General features: G+C 50.4%; 1 protein-coding gene and 2 pseudogenes across 1 annotated transcript; 2 read left to right on the plus strand and 1 right to left on the minus strand.

The window, feature by feature from the left end:
- Positions 1-360: 360 nt before the first annotated feature.
- Positions 361-2,127, minus strand: LOC123441462 (annotated as a pseudogene).
- A 2,375-nt stretch (positions 2,128-4,502) lies between these two features.
- On the plus strand, positions 4,503-5,065 carry LOC123441463 (annotated as a pseudogene).
- Positions 5,066-8,951: 3,886 nt separating this feature from the next.
- Positions 8,952-10,932, plus strand: LOC123439486 (protein IQ-domain 26-like). The gene is made up of 3 exons (XM_045116196.1): positions 8,952-9,584; positions 9,680-9,892; positions 10,028-10,932. The coding sequence occupies exons 1-3, from the start codon at positions 9,132-9,134 to the stop codon at positions 10,757-10,759; spliced, it is 1,398 nt and encodes a 465-aa protein (XP_044972131.1). The 5' UTR covers positions 8,952-9,131; the 3' UTR covers positions 10,760-10,932.
- Positions 10,933-16,559: the final 5,627 nt, after the last annotated feature.

The following is a 16,559-nucleotide window of genomic DNA, read 5'->3' on the forward strand; positions in this document are numbered from 1 at the left end:
GAAAATATATGACACATCTCATTTTTGGAGCATACATCTCACTTATTGTTAAGCATTTGTGCTACACAAACATGTGTTTACAGAAAAAGAATTGTAGTAAACAGACATGTGTCAGGCTGCAGATTTCTTATGTGTGAGCTCATATGGCTGTAAATTTCAGAAAAAACAACAAATTTTGGAAGTCATTGAAATATGCTAACTATACAACACATTTAGTTATTCATAAACATCCTATTTTATGTATCCTAGTGTGAAGATTTCAGCTTGATAGCAGTTTTATGATACGTTTTCGTGTGGCCTGCATTCTTTTAGAAGGAACTTAAAGGTAATATAGCTCATCTATCCTTGTGGCTGGCATCCTCAACATCCAAAAAAAGATATCATATATGCAGTGGAGTACGTAATTTCACTGTCCTTCTCGGCGCACTCGTGGAGGAGCTCCAGCGACTTGTCAGCCTGGCTCTGCAGGTCCTCAAACAGGTCGCGCTTGGCCGGGTCGTCCAGGTAGTAGCCGAAGGCGTAGGTCCACCGGAGCATCCACCGGCACTCAGCCACCTGCTGGAACGCCTCCTCCAGGATGTCGAGCTCCGTCTCCACCACCCCGAACGCGGCGGCGACAGCCTCCCTCTGCGATCTGTCCTTGCCGAGCGCCGCCACGTCCTCGAGCGCCTTTTGCCGAGACCGCTCGTGCGCGCCCCAACGCTCGTAGTAGTGCAGGTAGCGGTCGACGGACGCCTTGGCCTGCGACCGCCGGAGCTCCTCCTCCGTGTACTTTCCCTCCGCCCTGGCCTCGTTGTAGCGGTTGAAGTTGTAGTTGCCGCCGTCGTGCTTCTCCCAGGGGCCCAGGCAGAGACAGCAGAACTGATGCTTGCACGGCGGCGAGCACGTCATGTGCATGCACCCGTGGTTCTACTCGATGGGGCGACGGCACACCGGGCAGTGCTTCGTGTTGGCCAGGACCCACTTCGCCGTCTCCGAGTCGGAGCGGTTCTTCTCCATCTACACCCGCACCGTGTCGCACGAGACCGGGCGGTGCGCCTCCTCGCCGCAGGCCAGGCAGAAGCCGTGCCCGCACGCGCACCACGCGTCCAGCTGCACCGTGCACTTCTCGCCGTCGAACTCCACGGCCCGGTCGCACCCCGCCGCCGGGCACCACCGGAGCCTCTTGCTCTCCTCCACGTAAGACCGGACCAGGAACTCGTCGTACCGTTTCGCGTCCTTGTCGTCGGCCACGTCGTCGACCATGTCGCGCACCACGGCTGCGGAGCAGCCCATGTTCGGGCACCGGATCGATAGGCAGCGGACGCCGTCCCCGACGGCCGTGCGCACATAGCCGCTCCAGCACCCGCGGCAATAGAAGTGGGCGCACCCGGCGGACCGCATCTCGCCGGGGCCTTGCACTTCGAAGCAGATGTAGCAGGTGAGGGTCCCGTCGTTGACGGCCATGGAGAGGACGTTGCCGTCCTCAGGGAGGCCGACGGCATCGCGGACCTTGTGCTCGTCTGAGAACCACCGCTCCCACACGCCCTGGGCGCTCCACTTGAAGTGCCAGAGCACGGCGGCCGCGAGCGCGAGCGGGAGCTCGATCAGGTCGGCCACCCGCGCCGTGTGCTCCTCCTGCCGCGCGTGCAACTCGTCCATGGTGAGGTGAGCACGGCGTACTGCGTCGCCGTGAACCGCATCTCGTCCAGGATGCCGCCTTCATCGTCAACCTCCTCCAGCCCCTCCTCCTCGTATTCATCGTACATGCCATCGTCGCCGTCGCTGTCGCCATATGTGCAATCATCGTCCGCGTACTGGGAGAGGGACGCGGGACGTGAGCCAGGAGTGGGCCGCGTGTTTTCTTAATCGTGCGAGGGAAGGCTGCGATGGAACTTGCGGAGGGAATTTTAATGAATCGGATGTTTTCTGTATTTAATCACCTGGTTAATCGCTTGGTTTATGAAGGGATGACAAAAATCGACGAAACTGATAGCTGTGGCACTGTTAGCAAGGGGGATCGGCCATGGTCGAACCATCACGACATATGGCAGATCATCCTTTAATAATAGAGATATCAGTTGGGCAATATGGGGAATTAACCAAACATGCCCGCACCTGCGTCACGGGCAAACGAACCAGTGCCATGTAGCATTGTTCCTTCCCGTGTGCTACACTTCGGTTTTAGCCTTTTCTTTTCTTTTTGTTTCTTTTCTTTACAATTTTAATTACTTTTTCATTTCCAATTTAATTTTTATATATTTTTTCTTTTTCGAAAAAGTGCAGCCTTTTTTTATGAACTTCTTTCAAACGAACAACCTTTTTTCCAAATCAGTGAACGTTTTCCAAAATTTTACGATTTTTTTACTAAAACTCTATGAACTTTTTTGAATGTAGATGAACTTTTCCATGAAAAGGACAATTTTTTTTTAAGTTAATGAACTTTGTTAAGATTGGTAAACTTTTTTCAGTTCACCGAACTTTTTTAAACATACATGATTTTGTATTATTTTTTCAAATTTAGTGATATTTTAAGAAAAAATGATATTTCTTTTCAAATTCTGTGATCCTTTTTTTCAAAAAAATTTGAAATTTTTTCCATTTGACTATTTAAAAAAATCAATGAAAATTTTCAAATTTGATGACTGTTTTCCAATTTTGATAAACTTGTTTCAATTTAGTGAACATTTTTCAATATTAATGAATATTTTTTAGAATTGATGACCTTTTTTCGACAGATTTGATGAACTTTTCTTATTTTTGTGAACTCATATTCAAATTCAAGATATATTTTTTACGATGTATAAACATTTTTATTTTTATGAATTTGAAATAATAATTCAAAAGGCAACGGTTGATTAATTGGTCAACCGATCAACCGTGATAATTTTAATTTTTATAAGTTCAGCGGCTGATGTATGGAATCGAACGATCACCTTTTTATTGGGCCAGACCAGCATGGGGCGCTGTAGGCACCAGGTCCGGAACGGGCAGCGCCGTATACGAGCCACGCCTATTTGATGTCCGCGGGCGACAAACAGGCGCGGTTTCGATGAAGGTTCCGCTTCCAACGCTACAGTTTGAGCTGGCCCGTGTTTTTTTTCTGATACTTTTTTTTGTTCTCTTTCGGTTTCTATTTATTTTCTTTTCGTTACTCAATTTTTTTATTTACTTTTTTGTGTGTGTGTTTTTATATAATGTTTATTGCATGGATTAGGAATTGTGCAACGAATATACAATAGTTCATTGTGTTTTTGTAATTTTGCCAGTATATATTACAAAAATATTCAAAGTGTATTTGAAAATTGTTCAATGTATTTTACAAATGTCCAATGCCAATTCAAAATCTGTTAAACGCATATATGTCATTTCGAAAATGTTCATCATTGTTTCTAGAAAAAGCCATCTGTATTATTAAAAATATTTGTCGTACATTCGAAATTTTTCAATGGATTTTTACAAAAAAATGGATGTATATTTTTCGAAATTTTTAAAAGAAGTTTGATAATTGAACAATAATGCCTCCAATATGTCCATAGAACTCATCATGGAGGGCGAGGTCACCATTTCGAGCTACAGATCACGCATGAATTTTTGGACGATTTTTCTCACGCATCCTGAGTTCACTACCTTAATATGGACCGGCCCAGTTGTCCCTGCCTTCAGCTAAGTCGTGGTTGTTTGACGCCTGTGGGCATCAAATAGGGCATTTCCTATTGAACGCATGTTGCGTCAAAGTGGTGACCACTCGTACAGACCCTGGCTATGGAGCGATAACCTGGACCGGCCCATTCACATGTTGCTGTGTTTCCGGTTTGGGAACCTTCTAGAGTTTCCCAGCCTAGACCCTGGCGATCGAGTGATAAGCGGGGTCGATTCGCTCTATTCTTCTTTTTGTTGTTTTTCGTTTTCTTCTTTTTTCTTTCTTGTTTCTTTTCTTTCCTTTTTTTTATTTTTCTAAGTTTGTTCCTTTTTTATTTTTTTCCCCATTTTTTTCATTTTGAAGTTGATATTCGTCTTTTTTACATTTAATTGTTTTCATATTTTAGAAAATGTTCCGCTTTTAAAAATATGTTCACCAGTAAAAAAATGTACATGAATTTCGAAAAATATCAGCAAATTTAGAAAAGGTCCTTAAGTAAAAAATAATCTGTTGTTTCATACTGATATGCTTTTCCTGACCGTTTTTTTAATTTCTCTGTTTTTTCTTTAAAATATAAGATACTTTTTCAGACTCATTTTTTTGAAATCAATCATTTATCCAAAAGAGAAAGACATGATGTGTTTTTGAAATCTATGAACATGTTTGAATTCACAAGTGTGTTGTTTTTATTAAGTTTTTGTTTTTTAGAAATCACTCTTTTTTGGAGGGGTCAGAAATCATCAGTTTTCCGGCCAACTCGATAACCGCATCCGTGAAATTCAATGGAGCTGAACACGTGGAGCTCCTTTAAAGGCATGTCCAGTCAGTCCAGCAAAAAAAAAGTCCAGTTTAAACCTTGCACATGTATTGATTGGACGAAATGAACTCCCAAGTTAAAATCATGGTCGATTGTACCTTGAACTATGCAATCCCGGTCTAAATTGAACCGTGTCATCATGTTACCGGGATTCGTCATGGCAGGGCCGGCGCGTTTTAATTTTTATTTTGTTTTAAATCCAAAGGTGCACGGGAGTCCATCGTGTTCGTTGTCGCCCGCATCGTGGAGGCGGGCCAGGAGAAGGCGGAGACCATGTGCAAGGTGGCGCTCTGGTGCGTGCAGTTCCAGCCGTCATCGCGCCGATGAGCATCGTGGTGCCGATGCTGGAGGGGGAGATGGCCATCGTGTCACCGGTGAACCCGTTCCACTATGTGTCGAGCAGTGGCAGCTCTAGCGGCTGGACACAGTCGAGCACCACCGGCACCGACACATTCACGGGGAGCATCGGCACCGGCACATTCACGAGGAGCGCCGACACCCGCGCATTCACGAGCAGCAGTCGGGATGCGGGAAGGGACAGCGAGGTCTCGGCTGCAACTGCTCCTCCTAAGCCGACGGATGCAATGCTGAAAGGTGTCAAGTCCACTGATGCAGTGACGGCATAGAGTGTGTACATTTGCTTATGTTTATACCTTGCAAGTAGAAAGTGCTTTGTAAATTAGCATTATAGACTTCATATTCGAAATCTTGCACACAATGATTGTCCCAAACCTATCAAAATTTGAAGGACGTCATTGGCTGGCCCGTTTAAGATTTTTTTGTTTTAAATTATACAATAAACATTATAAAAATATACTTGTGTGTAATTTTAAAAAGTTCAAGCATTACAAAAAATAGTACGTGGCATTTTAAATTTAATTTAAATATTATTAAAATATACATGCGTGTAATTTTAAATTATATGTTGCATTTAGAAAATGTTCACACATTTCAAAAAAATTGTTTGGGACATTTAGAAAAATGTCTACGATGTGCTTCTTACGTATAAAGTAACATGTGGACTTCACAAACTTTTTAAAAATTCGTGAATTGTATTTTCAAAAATTCGTAAACTCTTATTTTCACTTTGTTTTTCATAAACATTGTGAAGTCCGAGAGCGAGATGGCCTGAGCTGGCCCAATATTTTTCACACGTGCCCCTCACAGCATAGCCCAATCCCGGTCAATTTAATAATCCTGGTTTGACAAACGAACACAGTGTTCTTTTTAAACTGAGATTACATAGTTCAGGACGCAATTCACAGGGATATTCCGAACCTCTACAAACTCAGGTTCAAAACAGCCTGCTCCATACGGCCGCCAAGCCTTTTCCTCCGACGGACGGTCGGTCCACGCTCGACCGTTCGACACGTCAGCGTCGGAACCAACGCTCTAGACCCGCGTGCCAGCCGGTCTCGTCTAATGCCACGCTCTCATCACCCATCATCCCATCATCAGCATCGATCCACGAACGGGGAAATCGCCCTTCAAGTGCAACGGAGCCGGAGCGGATGGGCGCCCTCGTACGCCGCGCGCCACGCTCCCGCCCCCGGAACCCAACGAACCAGGAACCAACCCATCCCGCGGACCCGTCACGGTACCACACGCGCCGTCGGTGTTGACCCGGCCTGCCGATTGGCGCATCGCCGGAGCCTTCCGTTCCGTTCCGTTCCGTTCCGTCCGAGACATACGACGCCCGCCCGCTGCAACTACGATGTTCATGGTGCCGCGCACGTGGTAGGGGCACGGGGAAAAGCCGCCGCTGCTATGAAGACGAACCAAACCGAACCGAAAGGCAGTGCACGAAAGGCAGTGCAACAGCAGGCAGGCCTTTCCTTCCGGAGCTCAGATGTTTCGACCGAAACACGCACACGGGCCTTCAAAATCCGCGCGACTGGCACCCGTAATCCATCCGTCCAGCTCGTTGCCTTTTGGTGGCGGTGCTTTTGTTCCAGCACATGATTCGCGCATCATGTGCCGGGCACACATAAGATGCCAACCGAGAGATGCCAAGCAACGCAGAGCAGTAGATAAACAGGATGCCATACTCTGAATTCTACTCCTCGGAGTAGTAGCGCGTACGTTGATCAGGAAAGTCCGCAGCAGAGATAACTATTTCCGGCTCCAGATTTTTTTTTTTTTTTTTTTTTTTTTTTGCGGGTGAGCTCCAGGTTTTCAGCGGCAAAAAACAGCTCGTGAAAACTCGGAAGTCTCGGCAAGGCCAGGCACCTCGGTCGTGCGCGCCCTGCCTCGGAAACGGTGGTTCGTGCCAATCCGTTTCTCAATCCCAGCAAACTCGGGACTGCACGGCACGGGCGTTGCACTTGCGCCACTGTTGTGTGCGACTGTGCGTGATTTGACACCCTAATTTATGGTTTGCAATGATGGATCTTCTCCTCCTCCTCCTCTGCGGTGGCCGGTGGAAACCAGTCAAAGGGGCAGCGAGCAAGTTTAGTCAAACACACAAAGGGGTAGTAAATGGGATTGGTTTTGATTTCATTTTCAAAATATAACGAGGACGTACCATGCATGCACATCTGCCGCTCGTACTACTACTGTACTATGCATCGCAGCCGGGGCGCAGGAGCCTATCTTGTAGGCTAGTGTAGTAGTTTTACCATGGACTGTGGCTGAGTTGACTTCAGAGCCGCAACACACAAACACGGTACGTACGGTGAAGCCCATATACGGTCACCAAGATATCAAATCGTACTTGCGCCAAGGACTATCAACTCCTGCACAGACACAGCGTAGGCCTGCGCCGCGTTAAAATCAAATCACGCACTCCGAGCTGTACTTGCATTTCCGTCTTGATTTTCCGAGACGTACATGTACAAGACCTGACCTGATCCTTTTTTTTTTTGAAAAAAGACCCGACCTGATCTTGCGTACGTCCGCGTGCATGCTGCCGTAATTAGACGTAATGAAATTTCGTACATATTTAAACGACTGTTCCGACCGTCTCGCACTCTCACGGGCCTGCCTGGCGTGTGCGCATGTTACCTCCGCCTGCGTGAAGCTTTGGTCAATGTTTTTTTGCCTACTGAAAAGATGGAAAAGCTTTTTGGCGAGGTTTAGATTTTAGAATCTCATCATGGCGACCTTCTTGGTTTGTTGCCGGGTTGCGCATCCGTATATATTCCCTAGACCCCATCGCTGTACTACGTCCATGGTGTGATCCTCCCCGCGCTCCCTCTACCTCGATCGACCGGTGACGTCTGCGCAAAGATCCTTCCGCCCGGTGCTGCCGCACTCAGGGCACACTCCGGCCACCACCTCGCTAGCTACCTGACTGCTTGTACATCCTCTTCAGAAATGGAGAAGCCATGAACTTTTGAAAAAAGATAGCCGAGTAGCCAGGTGCTAAAGGTCAAATTGCTACTCAGAGAGCGGCAGTGCATGCAGTGCAACGCAAAGCCCCCCCACACACACACTCGGATGGGAGAAAAAAAGCTTCCACTACTGCCGCCGCTGGCTGCCCTGCGTTGCCCGGCACCGAGATCACTTTTCGGGACAGATGGACCAGAGCCCTCGTGGCAGGCTAATACACACGTTTCCACCGTACGTACGTACACACGATGCTTCTCTGGCGTGGAGAGACCAATCACGTGTCTCCGTGTAACGTAGTACGTGTGCGCAGCTGCTACGGCGGTGCACGGGCATGACGAGGACGAGGGGAGCGGCGGAGGAGCTCCGGTGGCTGGCCTCGCCGTCGCGTCACGTACGCCTCTCCTCCTGGCACGCACGCACGCACGCACTGTGAAAAGACGAAAGGAGATGCCGCCCAAAAGTCCAAGCCTTTGCGTTTTTCACCGTCTCGTGCTTCTTCCTCCCTTGGACACATGCATGCATGAGCATGGCAGCAGGGCCTCTACTCCCTACCACGCAACGCCTACCCGAAACTGCGTCACGGAGTACAGTGCAGTGGAGGAGTAGTACTTCCATATCGCAGCCCGGCTCGCCACTCGCCCGCTTTCCGGCCAGAGTTCACCGGCCGGCCACTAGACACTAGTGGAGTAGTAGAATTTGTTTGTTTCTTTTCAGTAGTACTCGCTCTTTCCTGGACGACACGACACTGACCCTTCGAGCTCGCAACTCGCAACGTGGGTGCATGTGTGTTAGTGTCCATGCAGATGCAGATTAGCAGTAGCAGCAAGCAGTACGAGCTGAGCTGAGCTGAGCTGACCACACAGCTTTAGGAGGAGGTGGACATGGCTCCATACACTCCCTTGCGCCTATCTTTTTGAACTATCGCTGCGTCTTTTCGAACGCCGAGCTCAGCTCAGCACCAAATCCCTCCCTGCTCGCTTGTTCTCATGCTCCCGTGGCAGGGAGCGTTCTCTTGGCATCACGCCGCATTTGTTTAATCCCGTCCGTCTATGCTGCGCAACGCAAGCGACTCACTCAGCAGCATGCATGCATGCATGCGAGCATTAATGAGTAAGGCTCGTTTTTTTCTTCTTCTTCTCTTGGAGGTACGTACTGTATTATTCTTGTCCTGTAATGCTCCTTCCGTTTCTTTTTATTTGGATCCCGCTCCCCACTCCTCGACTCCATAGCCGTTTCCCTCTCTTATTCAAACCTCACGCCTCCTTCCTTCTTTCAGTGCACTACACCCTGCCCCTCACCTCACGCCTCAATCTTCTCGAGAGAGCCGCCTTCTCTGGCCGGCCGGAGCTGCGTGTTCCGGCGATGGGCAAGGCGGCGAGGTGGCTGCGTAGCTTGCTAGGTGGCGGGAAGAAGGAGCAGGGGAAGGAGCAGAGGCGGCCGGCCACGGCGCCGCACGGGGACAGGAAGCGCTGGAGCTTCTGCAAGTCCACGCGGGACTCGGCCGAGGCGGAGGCTGCGGCGGCCGCGGCCGCGGCCGTCAGCGGCAACGCGGCGATCGCGCGGGCGGCTGAGGCGGCGTGGCTCAAGTCCTTGTACAACGAGACCGAGCGGGAGCAGAGCAAGCACGCCATCGCCGTCGCTGCGGCCACCGCGATGGCGGCTGACGCTGCCGTGGCCGCGGCACAGGCCGCCGTGGAGGTCGTGCGGCTCACCAGCAAAGGGCCGACTTCCACGGTGCTCGCCGGCGCCGTCGCGGAGCCCCGCGGCCGCGCCTCCGCCGCGGTCAAGATCCAGACCGCGTTCCGTGGCTTCCTGGTGAGTAGTTTTCTTCCGAACGGCGAAGCCATGATTTCCGCAGGTTTAAGCGCTGACTAATGGAATCAAAATCAATGCGTGTTGAGTTATCGCAGGCCAAGAAGGCCCTCCGCGCGCTCAAGGGGCTGGTGAAGCTGCAGGCGCTGGTGCGCGGCTACCTGGTGCGCAAGCAGGCGGCGGCCACGCTGCAGAGCATGCAGGCGCTCGTCCGCGCGCAGGCCTGCATCCGCGCCGCCCGCTCCCGCGCCGCCGCGCTCCCGACCAACCTTCGCGTCCACCCCACTCCTATCCGGCCGCGCTACTCGCTGGTAAGTGACCACGGCCGGCATCGCTTCCGACCGAAGCAACCGATCTCGATGTCCCTGTCCGTCCGAGGTCGCGTTCTTCTAGCCGACCGTAATAAACGTGCGCGTGCGTGCGTGGTTTCTTGCTTGTGTCTGCAGCAAGAGCGGTACAGCGCGGAGGATTCCCGGAGCGACCACGGTGTGGTGCCGTACTACAGCCGCCGGCTGTCCGCGAGCGTGGAGTCCTCGTCCTGCTACGGCTACGGCTACGGCTACGACCGGAGCCCGAAGATCGTGGAGATGGACACCGGCAGGCCCAAGTCGCGCTCCTCCTCGCTCCGGACGACCTCCCCCGGCGCCAGCGAGGAGTGCTACGCCAACTCGGTGTCGTCGCCGCTCATGCCGTGCCGAGCGCCCCCGCGGATCGCCGCGCCGACCGCGCGCCACCTCCCGGAGTACGAGTGGTGCGAGAAGGCCCGGCCGGCGACGGCGCAGAGCACGCCCCGGTACGCGAGCTACGCGCCGGTGACGCCGACGAAGAGCGTGTGCGGCGGCTACACGTACAGCAACAGCCCGTCGACGCTCAACTGCCCCAGCTACATGTCCAGCACGCGGTCGTCCGTGGCGAAGGTGCGGTCGCAGAGCGCGCCCAAGCAGCGGCCGGAGGAGGGCGCGGTGCGGAAGAGGGTGCCGCTGAGCGAGGTGATCGTCCTGCAGGAGGCACGGGCGAGCCTTGGCGGCGGCGGCACGCAGAGGTCGTGCAACCGGCCGGCGCAGGAGGAGGCGTTCAGCTTCAAGAAGGCCGTGGTGAGCCGCTTCGACCGCTCGTCGGAGGCGGCCGAGAGGGAACGGGAACGGGACCGGGACTTGTTCCTGCAGAAAGGATGGTGATGAACTGATGCGGATGCTCCTGGATTCACTCCGTCAACCTCATCGTCGTGCAGTAGAATTAATTACCTCCAGTAATAGCCTGATAGGGTAGGGGGCACCTGTTAATTTCTGGTTACCGCTGCTCACTGTTGTTTGTTTATCTATCGCCTTAACCTCTATGGCTGTGGCCATGATCACACAGCAGAAGCGTTAAGAAACGCGGTTGATGTAGTGGAACGTCCTCACGTCCCTCGATCCGCCCCGCAAACCGTCCCACGAACCGTCCCGCGATCCGTCCCACGATCCGCTCCGATCTAGTGCCGAACGGACGGCACCTCCACGTCCAACACACGTACAGCTCGACGATGATCTCGGCCTTCTTGATCCAGCAAGAGAGACGGAGAGGTAGATGAGTTCTCCGGCAGCGTGACGGCGCTCCGGAGGTTGGTGGTGATCTAATCTCAGCAGGGCTTCGCCCGAGCTCCGCAGAAACGCGATCTAGAGGTAAAACCGTGGAGGTATGTGGTCGGGCTGCCGTGGCAAAAGTTGTCTCAAATCAGCCCTAAAACCCCACTATATATAGGAGGGAGGGAGGGGAGGAGGCAGCCTCAAAACCTAAAGGTTTGGCCGAAATTGGAGGTGGAGGAGTCCTACTCCAATCCTACTTGGAGTAGGATTCCACCTTCCCACTTGGAAACTCTTTCCACCTTGTGTTTTTTCCTTCTCAAACCTTATAGGCCTTAGTGGGAACTTATTCCAGCCCACTAGGGGCTGGTTTATCTCTTCCCATAGCCCATGAGACCCCTTGGGGCGTGACACCCCTCCTGATGGTCCCCGGCACCCCTCCCGGCACTCCCAGTACACTACCGATGAGCCAGAAACTTTTCCGGTAATGCACGAAAACCTTCCGGTAACCAAATGAGGTCATCCTATATATCAGTCTTCGTTTCCGGACCATTCCGGAAACCCTCGTGACATCCGTGATCTCATCCGGGACTCCGAACAACATTCGGTAACCAACCATATAACTCAAATACGCATAAAACAACGTCGAACCTTAAGTGTGCAGACCCTGCGGGTTCGAGAACTATGTAGACATGACCCGAGAGACTCCTCGGTCAATATCCAATAGCGGGACCTGGATGCCCATATTGGATCCTACATATTCTACGAAGATCTTATCCTTTGAACCTCAGTGCCAAGGATTCATATAATCCCGTATGTCATTCCCTTTGTCCTTCGGTATGTTACTTGCCTGAGATTCGATCGTCAGTATCCGCATACCTATTTCAATCTCGTTTACCGGCAAGTCTCTTTACTCGTTCCGTAATACAAGATCCCGCAACTTACACCAAGTCACATTGCTTGCAAGGCTTGTGTGTGATGTTGTATTACCGAGTGGGCCCCGAGATACCTCTCCGTCATACGGAGTGACAAGTCCCAGTCTTGATCCATACTAAATCAACGAACTTCTTCGGAGATACCTGTAGAGCATCTTTATAGTCACCCAGTTACGTTGCAACGTTTGATACACACAAAGCATTCCTCTGGTGTCAGTGAGTTATATGATCTCATGGTCATAGGAACAAATACTTGACACGTAGAAAACAGGAGCAACAAAATGACACGATCAACATGCTACGTCTATTAATTTGGGTCTAGTCCATCACATGATTCTTCTAATGATGTGATCCCGTTATCAAGTGACAACACTTGCCTATGGTCAGGAAACCTTGACCATCTTTGATCAACAAGCTAGTCAACTAGATGCTTACTAGGGACAGTGTTTTGTCTATGTATCCACACATGCACTGTGTTTCCAATCAACACAATTATAGCATGGATAATAAACGATTATCATGAACAAAGAAATATAATAATAACTAATTTATTATTGCCTCTAGGGCATATTTCCAACACTGCTGCCGATGGTGCTCCTGACGGTCTTGCTCCGTGATCAGACGAGGGGGGGGGGGCGAGGTTCTGCGCGTGCTCGCGCTTGTAGACGTCGTGGAAGTTCATCTGCGCACGAGGCCGCCCTAATCGCCATGTCGCCGCGTCGTACGCGCGGGCGGCCTCGTGCGCGGTCTCGAACGTGCCGGTGCCGAGGCGGACGTCGCCGGACCGGATCTCGGTGTAGTAGGTGTCGGCGGGGCGCTCGCGGACGCCGCGGTAGCCCGAGAATGAACGGCGGCGCGGCGGCATGGCGGCAGAGGAAGAGGCAAGAGAGCGGCGAGGGAGAGGCAGAGGAAGAGTCGAGAGCGCGGCGAGGGAGAGACGCGTGGATGTGTGGGCAGCCGCGTGGCGGGCGCACATTTTATAGCGCGCTGAAAACGGTGCGTCAAATCTGACGCGCGGCCACCCGCTTTCTCCCGCGCGCGTAAAAGTTTACCGCCCGTGTTTTTTTGACGCGTTCGCTGGAGCACGCGATTTCGTCCCGCGTGCGTTAAAAGTTGTGTTACCGCGGGCGCATTTTTTGTTGTCACTATTGGAGATGCTCTAACTAAATCAATAGGATAACAAGATACTACTGGTGGTTGGGGTGCTATCAAGTTGAGCTGCTTGAGAGAAAGTTATACGTACATTAAAAAATATTTAAATTTTTTGCTTGTGTTTAAGAAGTATCTAAAAAAATCTTCACCTTCATTTAATAAAAAAGAAAAAAAAATACCACCACAGCCTATCAGCATCACTTTGCATAACCCTTCATTAAAAAAAATAGCACATGTCTTCACTTCCATTTATAAAAAATAATTTTCACCATCACCTAAAAGTTTTCAAAATATTTCTCACCGCGGCCAACCAGCTTGCGCTACGTGACACAACTGGTTGGCCACGATTCATGTGAGCCTCCGGCCTTTGTAAAGTTGATATGCATAGAGTCAACATTAGTACACACACAAAAATACACGTCCATAAATAGCAAAGTTAGAGCATCTACAATCAAACTTGGTAAATTCAATCCGTCAAATACCTGGGAACACTCGTTGGTCACGTCTCAAATAATGAATTCTACAAACGGACACTTTAAATTGGAAACCTCAAATTCATATTTACATGTAATGTAAATCTAATACAAACAGAGCTCGTCCACCTCAGTCGTGCCCATGTTCGACGGCCGACTGCGCCTCTCGGAGTGTCCTTCCGGTCATCGGAGAGGTAGAGTAGGGCATGGGACATTAGCCGGCTCAACGGAGTCGAGCTCCTGCCGTCTCCCATGCCCTAGTCTTCCTCGTTGGAGCCCGTAACCCGGACGATGCCAGTGAATGTGAGGTCAATGGCGGATACTTCCTGGGAGGAGATGATGTCCACCATGACGCGGTTACGGCGCCCAGACCCGTGCATTATACAGGGCGCCGGAAAGTGTGACTCCACCTCTCCAACGTCCATCGCCGCAAGGGCCTCTACCGCCTCCCACGCCCGCTGCCTCGCACGGCGGGCACGCCACACCATGTTAGCGTCCGAGGGCGCCCGCGGTGTGTCTTCGACGCGCCAATAGAGGAATGACTCTTCGCTGATTTGCGTTGGTTTCCCTCCAAGCTTAAAGGCTGATGTAGTAGACTGACGACAAGTATTTCCCTCACTTATGAAACCAAGGTATTAATCCAGCAGGAAGATCCACAAGACTACGTAAGCAGACCTGCACACAAATAACAAATCCTCTCAAACCAACGCGTGTAGGGGTTGTCAATCCCTCGTGGGTAAAGTAAAATGATAGATTGATAGATGCAAATAAAGTGATGGCAAATAAAACCCATAAAGGTATTTTTGGATTTTTTTTGATAATATAGATCTGAAAATAAAAGAGCAAATAAAATATAAACGTGAATAGAAAAATAGATATTGCAAATAGATGATGTAGAATAGACCCGGGGACCATAAGTTTCACTAGTGGTTTCTCTCGAGAAAATAGCAAACGGTGGGTAGACAAATTACTCTTGGGAAATTGAGAGAACATCAAATACTTCTGATGATATCCATGACAATGATCATGTATATAGGCATTGTTGGAAATATGTACTAGAGGCAATAATAAAGTGGTTATTATTATATTTCCTAGTTCATGATAATTGTCTATTATTCATGCTATAATTGTATTAATCACAAACAGTAATACATGTGTGAATACATAGACAACAATGTGTCCCTAGTGAGCCTCTAGTTGGCTAGCTCGTTGATCAATAGATGGTCATGGTTTCCTGATCATGGACATTAGATGTCATCGATAACGGGATCACATCATTAGGAGAATGATGTGATGGACAAGACCCAATCGTAAGCATAGCACTAGATCGCATTGTTCCCGTGCTAAAGCTTTTCTAATGTCAAGTATCATTTCCTTAGACCATGATATTGTGCAACTCCCGGATACCGTAGGAGTGGTTTGTGTGTATCAAACGTCACAACGTAACTAGGTGATTATAAAAGTGCACAACACGTATCTCCAAAAGTGTCTATTGGGTTGGTACAAATCGAGACTGGGATTTTTCACTCCGTGTGACGAAGAGGTATCTCTGGGCCCACTCGGTAATGCATCATCATACTGAGATCATTGTGACTATGAAGTTATCCACGAGATGATGTGTTACAGAATGAGTAAAAAGACTTGCCGGTAATGAGATTGAACAAGGTATAGGGATACCGACGATTGAATCTCGGGCAAGTATCATACCGATAGACAAAGGGAATTGCATACGGGATTGATTGAATCCCCGACATCGTGGTTCATCCGATGAGATCATCGTGGAACATGTGGGAACCAACATGGATATCCAGACCTCGCTGTTGGTTATTGACCGGAGAGGTGTCTCGGTCATGTATGCATGGTTCCCGAACCCGCACGGTCTACACACTTAAGGTTCGATGACGCCAGGGTTGTAATGGGAATAGTATACATGGTTACCGAAGGTTGTTCGGAGTCCCGGATGAGATCCCGGACGTCGCGAGGAGTTTCGGAATGGTCCGGAGGTAAATATTCATATATAGGAAGTGGAGATTTGATCGCCGGAAGTGTTTCGGGAATCACCGGTAATGTACCGGGACACTACCGGAAGGGTTCAGGTGGTCCACCGGGAAGGGCCACCAACCCCAAAGGGCTACATGGGTCAGAAGTGGATGGGAACCAGCCCCTAAGTAGGCTGGTGCGCCACCCACCTTGGCCCAAGGCGCACAAGAGGGAAAGGGAGGGCTAACCCTAGGCGTGGGGGCTGCCTTGAGTGGCAAGCCACCCTAGGGCGCCGCCTCCTCCTCCACTTGGGTCGCCGCCCCTCCCATCTAGGGCTGTTGCACCACCTAGGGAAACCCTAGGGGTGGCGCACCCTCCTCCCTCTCCTCCTATAGAAACCCAAGGAGTTTAGGACTGCAAACACACAAGTTCTTCCTCCCTCGGCGCAGCCCTACCTCTCATTCTCCTCGTCCTCCGTAGTGCTTAGCGAAGCCGTGCCGGAGTACCATGCAACTCCACCATAACCACGCCGTCGTGTTGCTGGAGCCCTCCCTCAACCTATCCTCTCTCCTTGATGCATCAAGGCGTAGGAGACGTCACCAGGCTGCACGTGTGTTGAACGCGGAGGTGTCGTTGTTCCGCGCTTAGATCAGAATCTTCCGCGATCTGGATCACTGTGAGTACGACTCCATCAACCGCGTTCTAGTAAAGCTTCTTCTTAGCAATCTTCAAAGGTATGAAGATGCTCTACCCCATTGCTCATTGCTGGTTTCACCTAGATAGATCCTTGTGTGACGTAGGAATTTTTTTGAGTTACTACTACGTTCCCCAACAGTGGCATCCGAGCCAGGTTCTACGCATAGATGCTATGCACGA

Source organism: Hordeum vulgare, chromosome 3H (assembly GCF_904849725.1).
Source record: "Hordeum vulgare subsp. vulgare chromosome 3H, MorexV3_pseudomolecules_assembly, whole genome shotgun sequence".
Taxonomy (NCBI): Eukaryota; Viridiplantae; Streptophyta; class Magnoliopsida; order Poales; family Poaceae; genus Hordeum; species Hordeum vulgare.

Excerpts from the sequence above, each read along its gene's own strand:
- LOC123439486 (XM_045116196.1), top strand. The coding sequence starts at position 9,132 with ATGGGCAAGGCGGCGAGGTGGCTGCGTAGCTTGCTAGGTGGCGGGAAG. Across the intron at positions 9,585-9,679 it reads CCGCGTTCCGTGGCTTCCTG|GCCAAGAAGGCCCTCCGCGC; the intron begins GTGAGTAGTTTT and ends GAGTTATCGCAG. Across the intron at positions 9,893-10,027 it reads TCCGGCCGCGCTACTCGCTG|CAAGAGCGGTACAGCGCGGA; the intron begins GTAAGTGACCAC and ends TTGTGTCTGCAG.